This window comes from Saccoglossus kowalevskii, chromosome 9 (assembly GCF_978046115.1).
Source record: "Saccoglossus kowalevskii chromosome 9, keSacKowa6.1, whole genome shotgun sequence".
In the NCBI taxonomy this organism is placed as follows: Eukaryota; Metazoa; Hemichordata; class Enteropneusta; family Harrimaniidae; genus Saccoglossus; species Saccoglossus kowalevskii.
In genome coordinates this window covers 23,373,557-23,397,261 of record NC_140649.1, presented here as the reverse complement: position 1 = coordinate 23,397,261, position 23,705 = coordinate 23,373,557, and the positions used below count along the sequence as shown (strand labels likewise).

At 34.7% G+C, this 23,705-nt stretch overlaps 1 protein-coding gene across 1 annotated transcript in view; it reads left to right on the top strand.

Moving 5' to 3' along the window:
• LOC102807833 (uncharacterized) overlaps positions 1-23,705 on the top strand; it is a 150,327-nt gene that overhangs the window by 52,196 nt on the left and 74,426 nt on the right. Inside the window, 1 exon segment of the mRNA XM_085504016.1 lies at positions 2,503-2,538. Within this exon segment, the coding sequence (XP_085360142.1) occupies positions 2,503-2,538 (36 nt within the window).

Sequence of the window (23,705 nt, the reverse complement as noted above, 5' to 3'; positions counted from 1 at the left end):
TGAGAATGTATTAGCAGTCCAGGTGATTGTGATACAGGATGGAGTGTTAATAAGTGTAAAAGTATGACTATTATATCACACGAGATATGTCAGTTCATCAATGGATGTAATCACAACAGGAGAATGTATTAGCAGTCCTGGTGATTGTGATACAGGATGGAGTGGTAATAAGTGTAAATGTATGACTATGATATCACATCAGATACGTCAGTTTACCAATGGATGTAATTACAAAAGGAGAATGTATTAGCAGTCCTGGTGATTGTGATACAGAATGGAGTGGTAATAAGTGTAAAGGTTTGACTATGGTATCACATCAGATATGTCAGTTTACCAAAGGGTGTAATTACAAAAGGAGAATGTATTAGCAGTCCTGGTGATTGTGATACAGAATGGAGTGGTAATAAGTGTAAAGGTTTGACTATGGTATCACATCAGATATGTCAGTTTACCAAAGGGTTTAATTACAAAAGGAGAATGTATTTTCAGTCCTGGTGATTGTGATACAGGATAGAGTGGTAATAAGTGTAAAGGTTTGACTATGGTATCACATCAGATATGTCAGTTTACCAAAGGCTGTAATTACAAAAGGAGAATGTATTAGCAGTCCTGGTGATTGTGATACAGAATGGAGTGGTAATAAGTGTAAAGGTTTGTCTATGGTATCACATCAGATATGTCAGTTTACCAAAGGGTGTAATTACAAAAGGAAAATGTATTTTCAGTCCTGGTGATTGTGATACAGGATAGAGTGGTAATAAGTGTAAAGGTATGTCTATAATATCACATCATATCTATCAGTTTACCAATGGATGTAATTACAACAGGGGAATGTATTAGCAGTCCTGATGATTGTGATACAGGATGGAGTGGTAATAAGTGTAAAGGTATGACGATGATATCACATCAGATATGTCATTTTATCAATGGGTGTAACTACAAAAGTAGAATGTATAAGCAGTCCAGGTGATTGTGATAGAGAATGGAGTGGTAATAAGTGTAACGTTATGATTATGATATAACATCAGATATGACAGTACATCAATGGCTGTAATTACAAATGGAGAATGTATTAGCAGTCTTGGTGATTGTGATACAGGATGGAGTGGTAATAAGTGTAAAGGTATGACTATGATATCACATCAGATATGTCAGTTTACCAATGAATGTAATTACAACAGGAAAATGTATTAGCAGTCCTGATGATTGTGATACAGGATGGAGTGGTAATAAGTGTAAAAGTATGACTATGATATCACATCAGATATGTCATTTTATCAATGGGTGTAACTACAAAAGGAGAATGTATTAGCAGTCCAGGTGATTGTGATAGAGAATGGAGTGGTAATAAGTGGAAAGTTATGACTATGATATAACATCCGATATGACAGTACATCAATGGCTGTAATTACAAATGGAGAATGTATTAGCAGTCTTGGTGATTGTGATACCGGATGGAGTGGTAATAAGTGTAAAGGTATGACTAAGATATCACATCAGATATATCAGTTTACCAATGGATGTAAATACAACATGAGAATGTATTAGCAGTCTAGGTGATTGTGATACAGGATGGAGTGGTAATAAGTGTAAAGGTATGACTAAGATATCACATCAGATATGTCAGTTTACCAATGGATGTAATCACAACAGGAGAATGTATTAGCAGTCCTGGTGATTGCGATACAGGATGGAGTGGTTATAAATGTAAAGGTACGACTATGATATCACAGCAGATATTTCATTTTATCAATGGGTGTAATTACAAAAGGAGAATGTATTTCAATCCTGGTGATTGTGATACAGGATGAAGTGGTAATATGTGTAAAGGTATGACTATGATATCACATCAGATATGATAGTTTATCAATGGCTGTAATTACAAATGAAGAATGTTTTAGCAGTCCTGGTGATTGTGATACAGGATGGAGTGGTAATAAGTGTAAAGGTATGACTATGATATCACATCAGATATGTCAGTTTACTAATGGGTGTAACTACAAAAGGAGAATGTATTAGCAGTACTGGTGATTGTGATACAGGATGGAGTGGTAATAAGTGTAAAGGTATGACTATGATATCACATCAGATATGTCAGTTTATCAATGGGTGTAAATACACAAGGAGAATGTATTAACAGTCCTGGTGATTGTGATACAGGATTGAGTGGTAATAAGTGTAAAGTTATGACTATGATATCACATCAGATATGTTAGTTTACTAATGAGTGTAACTACAAAAGGAGAATGTATTAGCTGTCCTGGTGATTGCGATACAGAATGGAGTGGTAATTATTGTAACGGTATGACTATGATATCACATCATATATTACAGTTCATCAATGGCTGCAATTACAAATGGAAAATGTATTAGCAGTCCTGGTGATTGTGATACAGGATGGAGTGGTAATTATTGTAACGGTATGACAATTATATCACATCAGATATGTCAGTTTACTAATGGGTGTAACTACAAAAGGAGAATGTATTTTCAGTACTGGAGATTGTGATACAGGATGGAGTGGTAATAAGTGTAAAGGTATGACTATGATATCACATCTCATATATCAGTTTACCAATGGATGTCATTACAACAGGAGAATGTATTAGCAGTCCTGGTGATTGTGATACGGGATGGAGCGGTAATAAGTGTAAAGTTATGACTATGATATCACATCAGATATGTCAGTTTACTAGTGGGTGTAACTACAAAAGGAGAATGTATTAGCAGTCCAGGTGATTGTGATACAGAATGGAGTGGTAATAAGTGTAAAGGTATGACTATGATATCACATCAGATATGTCAGTTTATCAATGGGTGTAACTACAAAAGGAGAATGTATTAGCAGTCCTGGTGATTGTGATTCAGAATGGAGTGGTAATAAGTGTAAAGGTATGACTATGATATCACATCAGATATGACATTTCATCAATGGCTGTAATTACAAATGGAGAATGTATTAGCAGTCCTGGTGATTGTGATACAGGATAGAGTGGTAATAAGTGTAAAGGTATGATTATGATATCACATCAGATATGTCAGTTTACCAATAGATACAATTACAAAAGAAGAATGTATTAGCAGTCCTGGTGATTGTGATACAGGATGGAGTGGTAGTAATTGTAATGGTATGACTATGTTATCTCATCAGATATGTAAGATTACTAATGGATGTAATTACAAAAGGAGAATGTATTAGCAGTCCTGGTGATTGCGATACAAGATGGAGTGGTAATAATTGTAAAGGTATGACTATGATATCACATCAGATATGTCAGTTTACCAATGGATGTAATTACAAAAGGAGAATGTATTAGCAGTCCTGGTGATTGCGATACAGGATGGAGTGGTAATAATTGTAAAGGTATGACTATGTTATCACATCAGATATGTCAGTTTACTAATGGGTGTAATTACAAAATGAGAATGTATTAGTAGTCCTGGTGATTGTGATAGAGGATGGAGTGGTAATAAGTGTAAAGGTATGACTACGATATCACATCTCATATATCAGTTTACCAATGGATGTCATTACAACAGGAGAATGTATTAGCAGTCCTGGTGATTGTGATACGGGATGGATTGGTAATAAGTGTAAAGTTATGACTATGATATCACATCAGATATGTCAGTTTACTAGTGGGTGTAACTACAAAAGGATAATGTATTAGCAGTCCAGGTGATTGTGATACAGAATGGAGTGGTAATAAGTGTAAAGGTATGACTATGATATCACATCAGATATGTCAGTTTATCAATGGGTGTAAATACACAAGGAGAATGTATTAACAGTCCCGGTGATTGTGATACAGGATTGAGTGGTAATAAGTGTAAAGTTATGACTATGATATCACATCAGATATGTTAGTTTACTAATGAGTGTAACTACAAAAGAAGAATGTATTAGCTGTCCTGGTGATTGCGATACAGAATGGAGTGGTAATTATTGTAACGGTATGACTATGATATCACATCATATATTACAGTTCATCAATGGCTGCAATTACAAATGGAAAATGTATTAGCAGTCCTGGTGATTGTGATACAGGATGGAGTGGTAATTATTGTAACGGTATGACTATGATATCACATCAGATATGTCAGTTTACTAGTGGGTGTAACTACAAAAGGAGAATGTATTAGCAGTACTGGTGATTGTGATACAGGATGGAGTGGTAATAAGTGTAAAGGTATGACTATGATATCACATCAGATATGTCAGTTTATCAATGGGTGTAAATTCACAAGGAGAATGTATTAACAGTTCTGGTGATTGTGATACAGGATTGAGTGGTAATAAGTGTAAAGTTATGACTATGATATCACATCAGATATGTTAGTTTACTAATGAGTGTAACTACAAAAGGAGAATGTATTAGCTGTCCTGGTGATTGCGATACAGAATGGAGTGGTAATTATTGTAACGGTATGACTATGATATCACATCATATATTACAGTTCATCAATGGCTACAATTACAAATGGAAAATGTATTAGCAGTCCTGGTGATTGTGATACAGGATGGAGTGGTAATTATTGTAACGGTATGACTATGATATCACATCAGATATGTCAGTTTACTAATGGGTGTAACTACAAAAGGAGAATGTATTTTCAGTACTGGTGATTGTGATACAGGATGGAGTGGTAATAAGTGTAAAGGTATGACTATGATATCACATCTCATATATCAGTTTACCAATGGATGTCATTACAACAGGAGAATGTATTAGCAGTCCTGGTGATTGTGATACGGGATGGAGCGGTAATAAGTGTAAAGTTATGACTATGATATCACATCAGATATGTCAGTTTACTAGTGGGTGTAACTACAAAAGGAGAATGTATTAGCAGTCCAGGTGATTGTGATACAGAATGGAGTGGTAATAAGTGTAAAGGTATGACTATGATATCACATCAGATATGTCAGTTTATCAATGGGTGTAACTACAAAAGGAGAATGTATTAGCAGTCCTGGTGATTGTGATTCAGAATGGAGTGGTAATAAGTGTAAAGGTATGACTATGATATCACATCAGATATGACATTTCATCAATGGCTGTAATTACAAATGGAGAATGTATTAGCAGTCCTGGTGATTGTGATACAGGATAGAGTGGTAATAAGTGTAAAGGTATGATTATGATATCACTTCAAATATGTCAGTTTACCAATGGATAAAATTACAAAAGAAGAATGTATTAGCAGTCCTGGTGATTGTGATACAGGATGGAGTGGTAGTAATTGTAAAGGTATGACTATGTTATCTCATCAGATATGTCAGATTACTAATGGATGTAATTACAAAAGGAGAATGTATTAGCAGTCCTGGTGATTGCGATACAAGATGGAGTGGTAATAATTGTAAAGGTATGACTATGATATCACATCAGATATGTCAGTTTACCAATGGATGTAATTACAAAAGGAGAATGTATTAGCAGTCCTGGTGATTGCGATACAGGATGGAGTGGTAATAATTGTAAAGGTATGACTATGTTATCACATCAGATATGTCAGTTTACTAATGGGTGTAATTACAAAATGAGAATGTATTAGTAGTCCTGGTGATTGTGATAGAGGATGGAGTGGTAATAAGTGTAAAGGTATGACTAAGATATCGCATCAGATATATCAGTTTACCAATGGATGTAATTACAACATGAGAATGTATTAGCAGTCTAGGTGATTGTGATACAGTATGGAGTGGTAATAAGTGTAAAGGTATGACTAAGATATCACATCAGATATGTCAGTTTACCAATGGATGTAATCACAACAGGAGAATGTATTAGCAGTCCTGGTGATTGCGATACAGGATGGAGTGGTTATAAATGTGAAGGTACGACTATGATATCACAGCAGATATTTCATTTTATCAATGGGTGTAATTACAAAAGGAGAATGTATTTCAATCCTGGTGATTGTGATACAGGATGAAGTGGTAATAAGTGTAAAGGTATGACTATGATATCACATCAGATATGATAGTTTATCAATGGCTGTAATTACAAATGAAGAATGTTTTAGCAGTCCTGGTGATTGTGATACAGGATGGAGTGGTAATAAGTGTAAAGTTATGATTATGATATCACATCAGATATGTTAGTTTACTAATGAGTGTAACTACAAAAGGAGAATGTATTAGCTGTCCTGGTGATTGCGATACAGAATGGAGTGGTAATTATTGTAACGGTATGACTATGATATCACATCATATATTACAGTTCATCAATGGCTGCAATTACAAATGGAAAATGTATTAGCAGTCCTGGTGATTGTGATACAGGATGGAGTGGTAATTATTGTAACGGTATGACTATGATATCACATCAGATATGTCAGTTTACTAGTGGGTGTAACTACAAAAGGAGAATGTATTAGCAGTACTGGTGATTGTGATACAGGATGGAGTGGTAATAAGTGTAAAGGTATGACTATGATATCACATCAGATATGTCAGTTTATCAATGGGTGTAAATACACAAGGAGAATGTATTAACAGTCCTGGTGATTGTGATACAGGATTGAGTGGTAATAAGTGTAAAGTTATGACTATGATATCACATCAGATATGTTAGTTTACTAATGAGTGTAACTACAAAAGGAGAATGTATTAGCTGTCCTGGTGATTGCGATACAGAATGGAGTGGTAATTATTGTAACGTATGACTATGATATCACATCATATATTACAGTTCATCAATGGCTGCAATTACAAATGGAAAATGTATTAGCAGTCCTGGTGATTGTGATACAGGATGGAGTGGTAATTATTGTAACGGTATGACTATGATATCACATCAGATATGTCAGTTTACTAATGGGTGTAACTACAAAAGGAGAATGTATTTTCAGTACTGGTGATTGTGATACAGGATGGAGTGGTAATAAGTGTAAAGGTATGACTATGATATCACATCTCATATATCAGTTTACCAATGGATGTCATTACAACAGGAGAATGTATTAGCAGTCCTGGTGATTGTGATACGGGATGGAGCGGTAATAAGTGTAAAGTTATGACTATGATATCACATCAGATATGTCAGTTTACTAGTGGGTGTAACTACAAAAGGAGAATGTATTAGCAGTCCAGGTGATTGTGATACAGAATGGAGTGGTAATAAGTGTAAAGGTATGACTATGATATCACATCAGATATGTCAGTTTATCAATGGGTGTAACTACAAAAGGAGAATGTATTAGCAGTCCTGGTGATTGTGATACAGGATGGAGTGGTAGTAATTGTAAAGGTATGACTATGTTATCTCATCAGATATGTCAGATTACTAATGGATGTAATTACAAACGGAGAATGTATTAGCAGTCCTGGTGATTGCGATACAAGATGGAGTGGTAATAATTGTAAAGGTATGACTATGATATCACATCAGATATGTCAGTTTACCAATGGATGTAATTACAAAAGGAGAATGTATTAGCAGTCCTGGTGATTGCGATACAGGATGGAGTGGTAATAATTGTAAAGGTATGACTATGTTATCACATCAGATATGTCAGTTTACTAATGGGTGTAATTACAAAATGAGAATGTATTAGTAGTCCTGGTGATTGTGATAGAGGATGGAGTGGTAATAAGTGTAAAGGTATGACTAAGATATCACATCAGATATATCAGTTTACCAATGGATGTAATTACAACATGAGAATGTATTAGCAGTCTAGGTGATTGTGATACAGTATGGAGTGGTAATAAGTGTAAAGGTATGACTAAGATATCACATCAGATATGTCAGTTTACCAATGGATGTAATCACAACAGGAGAATGTATTAGCAGTCCTGGTGATTGCGATACAGGATGGAGTGGTTATAAATGTGAAGGTACGACTATGATATCACAGCAGATATTTCATTTTATCAATGGGTGTAATTACAAAAGGAGAATGTATTTCAATCCTGGTGATTGTGATACAGGATGAAGTGGTAATAAGTGTAAAGGTATGACTATGATATCACATCAGATATGATAGTTTATCAATGGCTGTAATTACAAATGAAGAATGTTTTAGCAGTCCTGGTGATTGTGATACAGGATGGAGTGGTAATAAGTGTAAAGTTATGACTATGATATCACATCAGATATGTTAGTTTACTAATGAGTGTAACTACAAAAGGAGAATGTATTAGCTGTCCTGGTGATTGCGATACAGAATGGAGTGGTAATTATTGTAACGGTATGACTATGATATCACATCATATATTACAGTTCATCAATGGCTGCAATTAAAAATGGAAAATGTATTAGCAGTCCTGGTGATTGTGATACAGGATGGAGTGGTAATTATTGTAACGGTATGACTATGATATCACATCAGATATGTCAGTTTACTAATGGGTGTAACTACAAAAGGAGAATGTATTTTCAGTACTGGTGATTGTGATACAGGATGGAGTGGTAATAAGTGTAAAGGTATGACTATGATATCACATCTCATATATCAGTTTACCAATGGATGTCATTACAACAGGAGAATGTATTAGCAGTCCTGGTGATTGTGATACGGGATGGAGCGGTAATAAGTGTAAAGTCATGACTCTGATATCACATCAGATATGTCAGTTTACTAGTGGGTGTAACTACAAAAGGAGAATGTATTAGCAGTCCAGGTGATTGTGATACAGAATGGAGTGGTAATAAGTGTAAAGGTATGACTATGATATCACATCAGATATGTCAGTTTATCAATGGGTGTAACTACAAAAGGAGAATGTATTAGCAGTCCTGGTGATTGTGATTCAGAATGGAGTGGTAATAAGTGTAAAGGTATGACTATGATATCACATCAGATATGACATTTCATCAATGGCTGTACTTACAAATGGAGAATGTATTAGCAGTCCTGGTGATTGTGATACAGGATAGAGTGGTAATAAGTGTAAAGGTATGATTATGATATCACATCAGATATGTCAGTTTACCAATGGATAAAATTACAAAAGAAGAATGTATTAGCAGTCCTGGTGATTGTGATACAGGATGGAGTGGTAGTAATTGTAAAGGTATGACTATGTTATCTCATCAGATATGTCAGATTACTAATGGATGTAATTACAAAAGGAGAATGTATTTGCAGTCCTGGTGATTGCGATACAAGATGGAGTGGTAATAATTGTAAAGGTATGACTATGATATCACATCAGATATGTCAGTTTACCAATGGATGTAATTACAAAAGGAGAATGTATTAGCAGTCCTGGTGATTGCGATACAGGATGGAGTGGTAATAATTGTAAAGGTATGACTATGTTATCACATCAGATATGTCAGTTTACTAATGGGTGTAATTACAAAATGAGAACGTATTAGTAGTCCTGGTGATTGTGATAGAGGATGGAGTGGTAATAAGTGTAAAGGTATGACTAAGATATCACATCAGATATATCAGTTTACCAATGGATGTAATTACAACATGAGAATGTATTAGCAGTCTAGGTGATTGTGATACAGTATGGAGTGGTAATAAGTGTAAAGGTATGACTAAGATATCACATCAGATATGTCAGTTTACCAATGGATGTAATCACAACAGGAGAATGTATTAGCAGTCCTGGTGATTGCGATACAGGATGGAGTGGTTATAAATGTGAAGGTACGACTATGATATCACAGCAGATATTTCATTTTATCAATGGGTGTAATTACAAAAGGAGAATGTATTTCAATCCTGGTGATTGTGATACAGGATGAAGTGGTAATAAGTGTAAAGGTATGACTATGATATCACATCAGATATGATAGTTTATCAATGGCTGTAATTACAAATGAAGAATGTTTTAGCAGTCCTGGTGATTGTGATACAGGATGGAGTGGTAATAAGTGTAAAGTTATGACTATGATATCACATCAGATATGTTAGTTTACTAATGAGTGTAACTACAAAAGGAGAATGTATTAGCTGTCCTGGTGATTGCGATACAGAATGGAGTGGTAATTATTGTAACGGTATGACTATGATATCACATCATATATTACAGTTCATCAATGGCTGCAATTACAAATGGAAAATGTATTAGCAGTCCTGGTGATTGTGATACAGGATGGAGTGGTAATTATTGTAACGGTATGACTATGATATCACATCAGATATGTCAGTTTACTAGTGGGTGTAACTACAAAAGGAGAATGTATTAGCAGTACTTGTGATTGTGATACAGGATGGAGTGGTAATAAGTGTAAAGGTATGACTATGATATCACATCAGATATGTCAGTTTATCAATGGGTGTAAATACACAAGGAGAATGTATTAACAGTCCTGGTGATTGTGATACAGGATTGAGTGGTAATAAGTGTAAAGTTATGACTATGATATCACGTCAGATATGTTAGTTTACTAATGAGTGTAACTACAAAAGGAGAATGTATTAGCTGTCCTGGTGATTGCGATACAGAATGGAGTGGTAATTATTGTAACGGTATGACTATGATATCACATCATATATTACAGTTCATCAATGGCTGCAATTACAAATGGAAAATGTATTAGCAGTCCTGGTGATTGTGATACAGGATGGAGTGGTAATTATTGTAACGGTATGACTATGATATCACATCAGATATGTCAGTTTACTAGTGGGTGTAACTACAAAAGGAGAATTTATTAGCAGTACTGGTGATTGTGATACAGGATGGAGTGGTAATAAGTGTAAAGGTATGACTATGATATCACATCAGATATGTCAGTTTATCAATGGGTGTAAATACACAAGGAGAATGTATTAACAGTCCTGGTGATTGTGATACAGGATTGAGTGGTAATAAGTGTAAAGTTATGACTATGATATCACATCAGATATGTTAGTTTACTAATGAGTGTAACTACAAAAGGAGAATGTATTAGCTGTCCTGGTGATTGCGATACAGAATGGAGTGGTAATTATTGTAACGGTATGACTATGATATCACATCATATATTACAGTTCATCAATGGCTGCAATTACAAATGGAAAATGTATTAGCAGTCCTGGTGATTGTGATACAGGATGGAGTGGTAATTATTGTAACGGTATGACTATGATATCACATCAGATATGTCAGTTTACTAATGGGTGTAACTACAAAAGGAGAATGTATTTTCAGTACTGGTGATTGTGATACAGGATGGAGTGGTAATAAGTGTAAAGGTATGACTATGATATCACATCTCATATATCAGTTTACCAATGGATGTCATTACAACAGGAGAATGTATTAGCAGTCCTGGTGATTGTGATACGGGATGGAGCGGTAATAAGTGTAAAGTTATGACTATGATATCACATCAGATATGTCAGTTTACTAGTGGGTGTAACTACAAAAGGAGAATGTATTAGCAGTCCAGGTGATTGTGATACAGAATGGAGTGGTAATAAGTGTAAAGGTATGACTATGATATCACATCAGATATGTCAGTTTATCAATGGGTGTAACTACAAAAGGAGAATGTATTAGCAGTCCTGGTGATTGTGATTCAGAATGGAGTGGTAATAAGTGTAAAGGTATGACTATGATATCACATCAGATATGACATTTCATCAATGGCTGTAATTACAAATGGAGAATGTATTAGCAGTCCTGGTGATTGTGATACAGGATAGAGTGGTAATAAGTGTAAAGGTATGATTATGATATCACATCAGATATGTCAGTTTACCAATGGATAAAATTACAAAAGAAGAATGTATTAGCAGTCCTGGTGATTGTGATACAGGATGGAGTGGTAGTAATTGTAAAGGTATGACTATGTTATCTCATCAGATATGTCAGATTACTAATGGATGTAATTACAAAAGGAGAATGTATTAGCAGTCCTGGTGATTGCGATACAAGATGGAGTGGTAATAATTGTAAAGGTATGACTATGATATCACATCAGATATGTCAGTTTACCAATGGATGTAATTACAAAAGGAGAATGTATTAGCAGTCCTGGTGATTGCGATACAGGATGGAGTGGTAATAATTGTAAAGGTATGACTATGTTATCACATCAGATATGTCAGTTTACTAATGGGTGTAATTACAAAATGAGAATGTATTTCAATCCTGGTGATTGTGATACAGGATGAAGTGGTAATAAGTGTAAAGGTATGACTATGATATCACATCAGATATGATAGTTTATCAATGGCTGTAATTACAAATGAAGAATGTTTTAGCAGTCCTGGTGATTGTGATACAGGATGGAGTGGTAATAAGTGTAAAGTTATGACTATGATATCACATCAGATATGTTAGTTTACTAATGAGTGTAACTACAAAAGGAGAATGTATTAGCTGTCCTGGTGATTGCGATACAGAATGGAGTGGTAATTATTGTAACGGTATGACTATGATATCACATCATATATTACAGTTCATCAATGGCTGCAATTACAAATGGAAAATGTATTAGCAGTCCTGGTGATTGTGATACAGGATGGAGTGGTAATTATTGTAACGGTATGACTATGATATCACATCAGATATGTCAGTTTACTAGTGGGTGTAACTACAAAAGGAGAATGTATTAGCAGTACTTGTGATTGTGATACAGGATGGAGTGGTAATAAGTGTAAAGGTATGACTATGATATCACATCAGATATGTCAGTTTATCAATGGGTGTAAATACACAAGGAGAATGTATTAACAGTCCTGGTGATTGTGATACAGGATTGAGTGGTAATAAGTGTAAAGTTATGACTATGATATCACATCAGATATGTTAGTTTACTAATGAGTGTAACTACAAAAGGAGAATGTATTAGCTGTCCTGGTGATTGCGATACAGAATGGAGTGGTAATTATTGTAACGGTATGACTATGATATCACATCATATATTACAGTTCATCAATGGCTGCAATTACAAATGGAAAATGTATTAGCAGTCCTGGTGATTGTGATACAGGATGGAGTGGTAATTATTGTAACGGTATGACTATGATATCACATCAGATATGTCAGTTTACTAATGGGTGTAACTACAAAAGGAGAATGTATTTTCAGTACTGGTGATTGTGATACAGGATGGAGTGGTAATAAGTGTAAAGGTATGACTATGATATCACATCAGATATGACATTTCATCAATGGCTGTAATTACAAATGGAGAATGTATTAGCAGTCCTGGTGATTGTGATACAGGATAGAGTGGTAATAAGTGTAAAGGTATGATTATGATATCACATCAGATATGTCAGTTTACCAATGGATAACATTACAAAAGAAGAATGTATTAGCAGTCCTGGTGATTGTGATACAGGATGGAGTGGTAGTAATTGTAAAGGTATGACTATGTTATCTCATCAGATATGTCAGATTACTAATGGATGTAATTACAAAAGGAGAATGTATTAGCAGTCCTGGTGATTGCGATACAAGATGGAGTGGTAATAATTGTAAAGGTATGACTATGATATCACATCAGATATGTCAGTTTACCAATGGATGTAATTACAAAAGGAGAATGTATTAGCAGTCCTGGTGATTGCGATACAGGATGGAGTGGTAATAATTGTAAAGGTATGACTATGTTATCACATCAGATATGTCAGTTTACTAATGGGTGTAATTACAAAATGAGAATGTATTAGTAGTCCTGGTGATTGTGATAGAGGATGGAGTGGTAATAAGTGTAAAGGTATGACTAAGATATCACATCAGATATATCAGTTTACCAATGGATGTAATTACAACATGAGAATGTATTAGCAGTCTTGGTGATTGTGATACAGTATGGAGTGGTAATAAGTGTAAAGGTATGACTAAGATATCACATCAGATATGTCAGTTTACCAATGGATGTAATCACAACAGGAGAATGTATTAGCAGTCCTGGTGATTGCGATACAGGATGGAGTGGTTATAAATGTGAAAGTACGACTATGATATCACAGCAGATATTTCATTTTATCAATGGGTGTAATTACAAAAGGAGAATGTATTTCAATCCTGGTGATTGTGATACAGGATGAAGTGGTAATAAGTGTAAAGGTATGACTATGATATCACATCAGATATGATAGTTTATCAATGGCTGTAATTACAAAATGAGAATGTATTAGTAGTCCTGGTGATTGTGATAGAGGATGGAGTGGTAATAAGTGTAAAGGTATGACTAAGATATCACATCAGATATATCAGTTTACCAATGGATGTAATTACAACATGAGAATGTATTAGCAGTCTAGGTGATTGTGATACAGTATGGAGTGGTAATAAGTGTAAAGGTATGACTAAGATATCACATCAGATATGTCAGTTTACCAATGGATGTAATCACAACAGGAGAATGTATTAGCAGTCCTGGTGATTGCGATACAGGATGGAGTGGTTATAAATGTGAAGGTACGACTATGATATCACAGCAGATATTTCATTTTATCAATGGGTGTAATTACAAAAGGAGAATGTATTTCAATCCTGGTGATTGTGATACAGGATGAAGTGGTAATAAGTGTAAAGGTATGACTATGATATCACATCAGATATGATAGTTTATCAATGGCTGTAATTACAAATGAAGAATGTTTTAGCAGTCCTGGTGATTGTGATACAGGATGGAGTGGTAATAAGTGTAAAGTTATGACTATGATATCACATCAGATATGTTAGTTTACTAATGAGTGTAACTACAAAAGGAGAATGTATTAGCTGTCCTGGTGATTGCGATACAGAATGGAGTGGTAATTATTGTAACGGTATGACTATGATATCACATCATATATTACAGTTCATCAATGGCTGCAATTACAAATGGAAAATGTATTAGCAGTCCTGGTGATTGTGATACAGGATGGAGTGGTAATTATTGTAACGGTATGACTATGATATCACATCAGATATGTCAGTTTACTAGTGGGTGTAACTACAAAAGGAGAATGTATTAGCAGTACTGGTGATTGTGATACAGGATGGAGTGGTAATAAGTGTAAAGGTATGACTATGATATCACATCAGATATGTCAGTTTATCAATGGGTGTAAATACACAAGGAGAATGTATTAACAGTCCTGGTGATTGTGATACAGGATTGAGTGGTAATAAGTGTAAAGTTATGACTATGATATCACATCAGATATGTTAGTTTACTAATGAGTGTAACTACAAAAGGAGAATGTATTAGCTGTCCTGGTGATTGCGATACAGAATGGAGTGGTAATTATTGTAACGGTATGACTATGATATCACATCATATATTACAGTTCATCAATGGCTGCAATTACAAATGGAAAATGTATTAGCAGTCCTGGTGATTGTGATACAGGATGGAGTGGTAATTATTGTAACGGTATGACTATGATATCACATCAGATATGTCAGTTTACTAATGGGTGTAACTACAAAAGGAGAATGTATTTTCAGTACTGGTGATTGTGATACAGGATGGAGTGGTAATAAGTGTAAAGGTATGACTATGATATCACATCTCATATATCAGTTTACCAATGGATGTTATTACAACAGGAGAATGTATTAGCAGTCCTGGTGATTGTGATACGGGATGGAGCGGTAATAAGTGTAAAGTTATGACTATGATATCACATCAGATATGTCAGTTTACTAGTGGGTGTAACTACAAAAGGAGAATGTATTAGCAGTCCAGGTGATTGTGATACAGAATGGAGTGGTAATAAGTGTAAAGGTATGACTATGATATCACATCAGATATGTCAGTTTATCAATGGGTGTAACTACAAAAGGAGAATGTATTAGCAGTCCTGGTGATTGTGATTCAGAATGGAGTGGTAATAAGTGTAAAGGTATGACTATGATATCACATCAGATATGACATTTCATCAATGGCTGTAATTACAAATGGAGAATGTATAAGCAGTCCTGGTGATTGTGATACAGGATAGAGTGGTAATAAGTGTAAAGGTATGATTATGATATCACATCAGATATGTCAGTTTACCAATGGATAAAATTACAAAAGAAGAATGTATTAGCAGTCCTGGTGATTGTGATACAGGATGGAGTGGTAGTAATTGTAAAGGTATGACTATGTTATCTCATCAGATATGTCAGATTACTAATGGATGTAATTACAAAAGGAGAATGTATTAGCAGTCCTGGTGATTGCGATACAAGATGGAGTGGTAATAATTGTAAAGGTATGACTATGATATCACATCAGATATGTCAGTTTACCAATGGATGTAATTACAAAAGGAGAATGTATTAGCAGTCCTGGTGATTGCGATACAGGATGGAGTGGTAATAATTGTAAAGGTATGACTATGTTATCACATCAGATATGTCAGTTTACTAATGGGTGTAATTACAAAATGAGAATGTATTAGTAGTCCTGGTGATTGTGATAGAGGATGGAGTGGTAATAAGTGTAAAGGTATGACTAAGATATCACATCAGATATATCAGTTTACCAATGGATGTAATTACAACATGAGAATGTATTAGCAGTCTAGGTGATTGTGATACAGTATGGAGTGGTAATAAGTGTAAAGGTATGACTAAGATATCACATCAGATATGTCAGTTTACCAATGGATGTAATCACAACAGGAGAATGTATTAGCAGTCATGGTGATTGCGATACAGGATGGAGTGGTTATAAATGTGAAGGTACGACTATGATATCACAGCAGATATTTCATTTTATCAATGGGTGTAATTACAAAAGGAGAATGTATTTCAATCCTGGTGATTGTGATACAGGATGAAGTGGTAATAAGTGTAAAGGTATGACTATGATATCACATCAGATATGATAGTTTATCAATGGCTGTAATTACAAATGAAGAATGTTTTAGCAGTCCTGGTGATTGTGATACAGGATGGAGTGGTAATAAGTGTAAAGGTATGACTATGATATCACATCTGATATATCAGTTTACTAATGGGTGTAACTACAAAAGGAGAATGTATTAGCAGTCCAGGTGATTGTGATACAGAATGGAGTGGAAATAAGTGTAAAGGTATGACTATGATATCACATCAGATATGTCAGTTTATCAATGGGTGTAAATACACAAGGAGAATGTATTAACAGTCCTGGTGATTGTGATACAGGATTGAGTGGTAATAAGTGTAAAGTTATGACTATGATATCACATCAGATATGTTAGTTTACTAATGAGTGTAACAACAAAAGGAGAATGTATTAGCTGTCCTGGTGATTGCGATACTGGGTGTAGTGGTAATTATTGTAAAGGTATTACTATGATATCACATCAGACATGACAGTTCATCAATGGCTGTAATTACAAATGGAAAATGTATTAGCAGTCCTGGTGATTGTGATACAGGATGGAGTGGTAATTATTGTAACGGTATGACTATGATATCACATCAGATATGTCAGTTTACTAATGGGTGAAACTACAAAAGGAGAATGTATTTTCAGTACTGGTGATTGTGATACAGGATGGAGTGGTAATAAGTGTAAAGGTATGACTACGATATCACATCTCATATATCAGTTTACCAATGGATGTCATTACAACAGGAGAATGTATTAGCAGTCCTGGTGATTGTGATACGGGATGGAGTGGTAATAAGTGTAAAGTTATGACTATGATATCACATCAGATATGTCAGTTTACTAGTGGGTGTAACTACAAAAGGAGAATGTATTAGCAGTCCAGGTGATTGTGATACAGAATGGAGTGGTAATAAGTGTAAAGGTATGACTATGATATCACATCAGATATGTCAGTTTATCAATGGGTGTAAATACACAAGGAGAATGTATTAACAGTCCTGGTGATTGTGATACAGGACTGAGTGGTAATAAGTGTAAAGTTATGACTATGATATCACATCAGATATGTTAGTTTACAAATGAGTGTAACTACAAAAGGAGAATGTATTAGCTGTCCTGGTGATTGCGATACAGGATGGAGTGGTAATTATTGTAACGGTATGACTATGATATCACATCATTTATTACAGTTCATCAATGGCTGCAATTACAAATGGAAAATGTATTAGCAGTCCTGGTGATTGTGATACAGGATGGAGTGGTAATAAGTGTAAAGGTATGACTATCATATCACATCAGATATGTCAGTTTACCAATGGATAAAATTACAAAAGAAGAATGTATTAGCAGTCCTGGTGATTGAGATACAGGATGAAGTGGTAGTAATTGTAAAGGTATGACTATGTTATCTCATCAGATATGTCAGTTTACTAATGGATGTAATTACAAAAGGAGAATGTATTAGCAGTCCTGGTGATTGCGATACAAGATGGAGTGGTAATAATTGTAAATATATGACTATGATATCACACCAAATATGTCAGTTTACTAATGGGTGTAATTACATAAGAAGAATGTATTATCAGTCCTGGTGATTGTGATACAGGATGGAGTGGTAATAAGTGTAAAGGTATGACTATGATATCACATCAGATATGTCAGTTTATCAATGGGTGTAACTACAACAGGAGAATGTATTAGCAGTCCTGGTGATTGTGATACAGGATGGAGTGGTAATAAGTGTAAAGGTATGACTATGATATCACATCAGATATGTCAGTTTATCAATGGGTGTAACTACAACAGGAGAATGTATTAGCAGTCCTGGTGATTGCGATACAGGATGGAGTGGTCATAAATGTAAAGGTACGACTATGATATCACAGCAGATATTTCATTTTATCAATGGGTGTAATTACAAAAGGAGAATGTATTTCAATCCTGGTGATTGTGATACAGGATGAAGTGGTAATAAGTGTAAAGGTATGACTATGATATCACATTAGATATGATAGTTTATCAATGGCTGTAATTACAAATGAAGAATGTTTTAGCAGTCCTGGTGATTGTGATACAGGATGGAGTGGTAATAAGTGTAAAGGTATGACTATGATATCACATCTGATATATCAGTTTACTAATGGGTGTAACTACAAAAGGAGAATGTATTAGCAGTCCAGGTGATTGTGATACAGAATGGAGTGGTAATAAGTGTAAAGTTATGACTATGATATCACATCAGATATGTCAGTTTATCAATGGGTGTAAATACACAAGGAGAATGTATTAACAGTCCTGGTGATTGTGATACAGGATTGAGTGGTAATAAGTGTAAAGTTATGACTATGATATCACATCAGATATGTTAGTTTACTAATGAGTGTAACAACAAAAGGAGAATGTATTAGCTGTCCTGGTGATTGCGATACAGGATGGAGTGGTAATTATTGTAACGGTATGACTATGATATCACATCATTTATTACAGTTCATCAATGGCTGCAATTACAAATGGAAAATGTATTAGCAGTCCTGGTGATTGTGATACAGGATGGAGTGGTAATAAGTGTAAAGGTATGACTATCATATCACATCAGATATGTCAGTTTACCAATGGATAAAATTACAAAAGAAGAATGTATTAGCAGTCCTGGTGATTGAGATACAGGATGAAGTGGTAGTAATTGTAAAGGTATGACTATGTTATCTCATCAGATATGTCAGTTTACTAATGGATGTAATTACAAAAGGAGAATGTATTAGCAGTCCTGGTGATTGCGATACAAGATGGAGTGGTAATAATTGTAAATATATGACTATGATATCACACCAAATATGTCAGTTTACTAATGGGTGTAATTACATAAGAAGAATGTATTATCAGTCCTGGTGATTGTGATACAGGATGGAGTGGTAATAAGTGTAAAGGTATGACTATGATATCACATCAGATATGTCAGTTTATCAATGGGTGTAACTACAACAGGAGAATGTATTAGCAGTCCTGGTGATTGCGATACAGGATGGAGTGGTCATAAATGTAAAGGTACGACTATGATATCACAGCAGATATTTCATTTTATCAATGGGTGTAATTACAAAAGGAGAATGTATTTCAATCCTGGTGATTGTGATACAGGATGAAGTGGTAATAAGTGTAAAGGTATGACTATGATATCACATTAGATATGATAGTTTATCAATGGCTGTAATTACAAATGAAGAATGTTTTAGCAGTCCTGGTGATTGTGATACAGGATGGAGTGGTAATAAGTGTAAAGGTATGACTATGATATCACATCTGATATATCAGTTTACTAATGGGTGTAACTACAAAAGGAGAATGTATTAGCAGTCCAGGTGATTGTGATACAGAATGGAGTGGTAATAAGTGTAAAGTTATGACTATGATATCACATCAGATATGTCAGTTTACCAATGGATAAAATTACAAAAGAAGAATGTATTAGCAGTCCTGGTGATTGAGATACAGGATGAAGTGGTAGTAATTGTAAAGGTATGACTATGTTATCTCATCAGATATGTCAGTTTACTAATGGATGTAATTACAAAAGGAGAATGTATTAGCAGTCCTGGTGATTGCGATACAAGATGGAGTGGTAATAATTGTAAATATATGACTATGATATCACACCAAATATGTCAGTTTACTAATGGGAGTAATTACATAAGAAGAATGTATTATCAGTCCTGGTGATTGTGATACAGGATGGAGTGGTAATAAGTGTAAAGGTATGACTATGATATCACATCAGATATGTCAGTTTATCAATGGGTGTAACTACAACAGGAGAATGTATTAGCAGTCCTGGTGATTGCGATACAGGATGGAGTGGTCATAAATGTAAAGGTACGACTATGATATCACAGCAGATATTTCATTTTATCAATGGGTGTAATTACAAAAGGAGAATGTATTTCAATCCTGGTGATTGTGATACAGGATGAAGTGGTAATAAGTGTAAAGGTATGACTATGATATCACATTAGATATGATAGTTTATCAATGGCTGTAATTACAAATGAAGAATGTTTTAGCAGTCCTGGTGATTGTGATACAGGATGGAGTGGTAATAAGTGTAAAGGTATGACTATGATATCACATCTGATATATCAGTTTACTAATGGGTGTAACTACAAAAGGAGAATGTATTAGCAGTCCAGGTGATTGTGATACAGAATGGAGTGGTAATAAGTGTAAAGTTATGACTATGATATCACATCAGATATGTCAGTTTATCAATGGGTGTAAATACACAAGGAGAATGTATTAACAGTCCTGGTGATTGTGATACAGGACTGAGTGGTAATAAGTGTAAAGTTATGACTATGATATCACATCAGATATGTTAGTTTACAAATGAGTGTAACTACAAAAGGAGAATGTATTAGCTGTCCTGGTGATTGCGATACAGGATGGAGTGGTAATTATTGTAACGGTATGACTATGATATCACATCATTTATTACAGTTCATCAATGGCTGCAATTACAAATGGAAAATGTATTAGCAGTCCTGGTGATTGTGATACAGGATGGAGTGGTAATAAGTGTAAAGGTATGACTATCATATCACATCAGATATGTCAGTTTACCAATGGATAAAATTACAAAAGAAGAATGTATTAGCAGTCCTGGTGATTGAGATACAGGATGAAGTGGTAGTAATTGTAAAGGTATGACTATGTTATCTCATCAGATATGTCAGTTTACTAATGGATGTAATTACAAAAGGAGAATGTATTAGCAGTCCTGGTGATTGCGATACAAGATGGAGTGGTAATAATTGTAAATATATGACTATGATATCACACCAAATATGTCAGTTTACTAATGGGTGTAATTACATAAGAAGAATGTATTATCAGTCCTGGTGATTGTGATACAGGATGGAGTGGTAATAAGTGTAAAGGTATGACTATGATATCACATCAGATATGTCAGTTTATCAATGGGTGTAACTACAACAGGAGAATGTATTAGCAGTCCTGGTGATTGCGATACAGGATGGAGTGGTCATAAATGTAAAGGTACGACTATGATATCACAGCAGATATTTCATTTTATCAATGGGTGTAATTACAAAAGGAGAATGTATTTCAATCCTGGTGATTGTGATACAGGATGAAGTGGTAATAAGTGTAAAGGTATGACTATGATATCACATTAGATATGATAGTTTATCAATGGCTGTAATTACAAATGAAGAATGTTTTAGCAGTCCTGGTGATTGTGATACAGGATGGAGTGGTAATAAGTGTAAAGGTATGACTATGATATCACATCTGATATATCAGTTTACTAATGGGTGTAACTACAAAAGGAGAATGTATTAGCAGTCCAGGTGATTGTGATACAGAATGGAGTGGTAATAAGTGTAAAGTTATGACTATGATATCACATCAGATATGTCAGTTTATCAATGGGTGTAAATACACAAGGAGAATGTATTAACAGTCCTGGTGATTGTGATACAGGATTGAGTGGTAATAAGTGTAAAGTTATGACTATGATATCACATCAGATATGTTAGTTTACTAATGAGTGTAACAACAAAAGGAGAATGTATTAGCTGTCCTGGTGATTGCGATACAGGATGGAGTGGTAATTATTGTAACGGTATGACTATGATATCACATCATTTATTACAGTTCATCAATGGCTGCAATTACAAATGGAAAATGTATTAGCAGTCCTGGTGATTGTGATACAGGATGGAGTGGTAATAAGTGTAAAGGTATGACTATCATATCACATCAGATATGTCAGTTTACCAATGGATAAAATTACAAAAGAAGAATGTATTAGCAGTCCTGGTGATTGAGATACAGGATGAAGTGGTAGTAATTGTAAAGGTATGACTATGTTATCTCATCAGATATGTCAGTTTACTAATGGATGTAATTACAAAAGGAGAATGTATTAGCAGTCCTGGTGATTGCGATACAAGATGGAGTGGTAATAATTGTAAATATATGACTATGATATCACACCAAATATGTCAGTTTACTAATGGGTGTAATTACATAAGAAGAATGTATTATCAGTCCTGGTGATTGTGATACAGGATGGAGTGGTAATAAGTGTAAAGGTATGACTATGATATCACATCAGATATGTCAGTTTATCAATGGGTGTAACTACAACAGGAGAATGTATTAGCAGTCCTGGTGATTGCGATACAGGATGGAGTGGTCATAAATGTAAAGGTACGACTATGATATCACAGCAGATATTTCATTTTATCAATGGGTGTAATTACAAAAGGAGAATGTATTTCAATCCTGGTGATTGTGATACAGGATGAAGTGGTAATAAGTGTAAAGGTATGACTATGATATCACATTAGATATGATAGTTTATCAATGGCTGTAATTACAAATGAAGAATGTTTTAGCAGTCCTGGTGATTGTGATACAGGATGGAGTGGTAATAAGTGTAAAGGTATGACTATGATATCACATCTGATATATCAGTTTACTAATGGGTGTAACTACAAAAGGAGAATGTATTAGCAGTCCAGGTGATTGTGATACAGAATGGAGTGGTAATAAGTGTAAAGTTATGACTATGATATCACATCAGATATGTCAGTTTATCAATGGGTGTAAATACACAAGGAGAATGTATTAACAGTCCTGGTGATTGTGATACAGGATTGAGTGGTAATAAGTGTAAAGTTATGACTATGATATCACATCAGATATGTTAGTTTACTAATGAGTGTAACAACAAAAGGAGAATGTATTAGCTGTCCTGGTGATTGCGATACAGGGTGTAGTGGTAATTATTGTAAAGGAATGACTATGATATCACATCAGATATGACAGTTCATCAATGGCTGTAATTACAAATGGAAAATGTATTAGCAGTCCTGGTGATTGTGATACAGGATGGAGTGGTAATTATTGTAACGGTATGACTATGATATCACATCAGATATGTCAGTTTACTAATGGGTGAAACTACAAAAG